Source organism: Mustela putorius, unplaced genomic scaffold, assembly GCF_011764305.1.
Source record: "Mustela putorius furo isolate JIRA1106 unplaced genomic scaffold, ASM1176430v1.1 tig00003909_pilon_pilon_pilon, whole genome shotgun sequence".
NCBI lineage: Eukaryota > Metazoa > Chordata > Mammalia > Carnivora > Mustelidae > Mustela > Mustela putorius.
This window is the reverse complement of record NW_025422057.1, coordinates 27,834,426-27,837,848: the sequence shown is the minus strand read 5'-3', so window position 1 is coordinate 27,837,848 and position 3,423 is coordinate 27,834,426. Positions and strand designations below refer to the sequence as shown.

Here is a 3,423-nt window from a genome sequence, read left to right as displayed (position 1 = left end):
GGGGCGCAAAACACTCTCCTTCCTGTTGCTGGCCTGTGGGCCTACACACAGGCAGGGCTTTCTTTTCTTGAAAAGAATCCCAGCTTCAACTGGCCTTAGCAGCAGGTTAGGGCAAAGACAGAGCCAGGGTCGTGCTCAGCCCTGGTGGTGCTGGCGGTGGTGGGAGGGGAGGGCAGGCCAGGGCACCCGCCTATTGTGGGTCTGGATTGGATGCTTCCACTCATTCATTTCCTTTTAATTAACCCGCATTCCTGGAGGAGAAATATTTATGTTGGCTCCCATAGAGGCAATCCGCAGACTGGAAAAAAGGGGGAAGAAAGCCTGCCTTAGCAAAACAATATCTCTAAAGAGCTCAAGGAGAGAAAATAAGAGAACAAAATGCCATTAAAATAGCCTTCTACCCCCACTGGAGTCCATGAAAACTTCATTTCACATGCTAATCCCCCACTCCGCCCCTTCTCTTCTCACAACACCTTTCCCGAAAGTGTTTGGGAAAAGTCTCCACAGTCAGTACACAGCTCCCTGCAGCTCAGACTTCTCCTTGTGTTAGTTCAGGGCCCCAAGTGGGGCTCTCGCTCCAGCAGCGGCTTTTTTCTCCCCCCCTTTAATTTAAACAAAGACTTCAGAGTTCATCAACCTCCCACTGAAATTCACAGCTGCTGAACAAACTAATCCCCTCTCCCTGCCTTTCTTCCCTTCAATGGGCTCTTGGCTTCAAAGACACTTTGGGAAAGGACTTTGCAGGGGCTCACACTGCTTCCTCAATAGAAGTTAGTGCAAGTATTATCTGAAGAGCAAGTGGCTTTACAAACAAATACTGCCTAACAATCCCTTCCTTCCAAACACACACATCTAGCCCACAGACATGATGGGATCTACAACAGGATTAGAGATAGTACCCCCGGCTTCACACCCAGCCCCTTTGTGCTGCTGAGCTCAGCCCTGAAGTGGTGTGGGGAAAACCCTAGAGCTGAACGTCAGGCACGGACAGACACATACACACACACACACACACACCAGAGTGGCCACAGATGCTGCAAGGCCTCCTCCTCGCACCCCCTCCTTTCTTCAACTCTCTAGACTCCCCATGGGTCTTCAAGCCTCTCTCCTACCTTACTGGGGTGCAGGGAGCAGGAACAAAGAGAATAGGAAGAGAGGTCAGGGCAAAATAGGACCCAGAGGAGACAATAATTGGGAGATGACTGAGGAAACCAAATCAAAGCAGCTTTATTGCCCACTAAGTACATCAGTGCTTCAAATGCAAAGTTCAACCATGAAAAGTGCAGCCAGAGAAGGCAGCCCTGAGACATGTGAGGGCTGAGGAGAAGGGCCTCCAACCCTTGAGGAGCAGTGCCAGAAAAGTCTTTTGTTAATATGGCTCCTGTTGCAGAATGGGGTTGATGATCACAGAATGAATGGCCGAGGGCCTTGGGCCAGGGTCTGGGCAGGTCAAATCAGGTCAGGTCCCCGCAGGCAGTGGTCCCTCTGCTCCTGTCTCACAGCCTAGGGTAGCTCCCAGCAAAAGGCTGTGCGCCTTCTACTTTCCGCCTAACCCAGCCCATCCCTATGATACTGGCAGAAGAGAAGGTCTTGTAAAACGGGCCAAAGTTCCTCCTCTTGGTTCCGCCCAGCACCCACCCCCCATGTCCATCACTTGTTCAAAAGATGAACAACAAGTCAATTCTAGCCCAGTCTCTGGGGCTCAGAAATTAAAGGACCCGGAAATATGAAGTCAGAGGCAAGGAGAAGGTAAGGTCAGGCTCATAACCCACAGAAGGGGAAAACAAATCCCCACAAGATGCGTACAGCAGAGGTAGACTTGGAGGTAATGATCCCACTCAGCCCCTCCGAAGCCACACTTACACAGAATCCCCCTGGGGGAGAAGATGCCCTGCTCCGGGTCCTGTCAGAGCCCAGCATCAGGGAAAGGGAAGAACTGGCTCTCTCTGCCTCAGAGGCTGAGAGCCTTCGGCAGATTCTAGAAGGCCAGGCATAAAGGGGTGGAAAGCAGGCACTCTGCTAGCTTTGAGGCAAGCCCACTGCATCATATACCTGGCAGCAAGGGAAGAGGGTGGGGGAAAACAAACAAAACCCATTCCAAAATTCCCCCTTTTCTGCAGGGAGAAGTTAAGTCACAGCAGAAGTAGCTCCTGGCAAGGGAGGCTCCCTGGTTTACATGTGTAGCTTCTGCGCAATGGTGAGGACGGCCTTCAGGACGAGCATAAAGCTGGAGACCTCGCTGAAGCTGCTGCAGGCCACCACCTGGGCATGCACTGCCAGGCCCTGCTCGAAGTCTCCCGCATCCACACATTGGGCTACCTCATGAAGCCCAGCCAGGACATGGGGTGAGAGCTGTGGGCGGACGGACGCTTAGGTCAAGGGAGCCCAACCCAGCCCCTGCCCTGGGAGCGTGGAACAGTAAGAGAGGATTTAAGTTCTGAAGCCCAGGGTCAGGCAAGAGGTCTATGTGTATATTTTGTGGGGAACCCAGGTCACTGAGACCTATGGAAAAGGACAGGGGTCCCTCTGGTCACAGCTGACGGTGTAGGGCAGGGGACAGAGGAGCATCACTAAATGTACTTACTGTGCCCTGGCAGAGCTTATCATATAGGCATTCTAGACGTTGGGCTGCCTTTTCCAGCTTCCGTTTTGTCTTCTGCAGGGAGGGAAATGGATTCTGACCCCAGCCCCGAGACTAACACTACACAGGACTATAAAGAATCACAGTATGTCAGAGCTGGAAGGCCTTCATGCTACTGCTTTCATTTCACAGGAGACGAAATGGAGGCCCAAAGAGGGTAAGTGACTTGCGTAAGCTGACACGGCCAGTGCACGAACGGCAGGTCTCCTTACTCCTAGCTGCACCCTCCCTCCGGTGCCCCGTGCTGCCTTGCCAAGAGTTAAGCCTTGGTGCTGCTAGGCCCTGCTTCCTAGGTGCTAGACTCAGACCAGACGAGCCCCCATTCTTGTCCCACATGGAGATATCTAGTAGGTACAAGACACAGACAGCGGCTCAGGGACCCTGAGAAAAGAGGCACACAAGGAACTGATCTACAGCTCAGGAACGCTGGGAACAAGCCAGTGCTGTGAGGCGGACACTGTGGGGAAGGCTCAGACTTACTAAATCAGTGGCAGACAGGGAACAGCGTTGTAGAAGCTTCTCAAAGCTGGTCTTCAAGGACTGATGCTCTGGAGGCAGCTCTTTCCTTTCCACCTTCTCAGGGGGCCGCTGCTGAAGTTGCTGAGGAAGGAGCAGGGAGACAGGGGAGACTGGCAAGCTGTCCTTCTCACAGCTTCCCTACAGACTAGTCCTCCGTGACTCAGTGTCACACTGCTCCCACTAAAGCACAGTTGGGGAAAGGGGTACTCCCTCTTCTCTGGAGTAAGGACATTTGGGACCTGCCCACACCAGTTCCCCAGTGC

The 3,423-nt window shown here is 53.0% G+C and overlaps 1 protein-coding gene across 13 annotated transcripts in view; it reads right to left on the bottom strand.

Annotated features, from left to right (window-relative positions):
- Nucleotides 1–29: 29 nt before the first annotated feature.
- SEC31B (SEC31 homolog B, COPII coat complex component) overlaps nt 30–3,423 on the bottom strand; it is a 32,005-nt gene continuing 28,611 nt past the window's right edge. For 12 of the 13 annotated variants that reach the window (XM_045068512.1, XM_013054636.2, XM_013054642.2 and 9 more), the window contains 3 exons: nt 3,122–3,241; nt 2,585–2,656; nt 1,204–2,352 (listed from right to left, as the gene is read on the bottom strand). In XM_045068512.1, the coding sequence (XP_044924447.1) occupies nt 2,173–2,352; nt 2,585–2,656; nt 3,122–3,241 (372 nt within the window). In that variant the 3' untranslated portion in view covers nt 1,204–2,172. Of the gene's footprint in view, nt 299–1,203; nt 2,353–2,584; nt 2,657–3,121; nt 3,242–3,423 lie in introns of those variants that run through there. The other variant, XM_013054644.2, reaches the window with a different exon arrangement.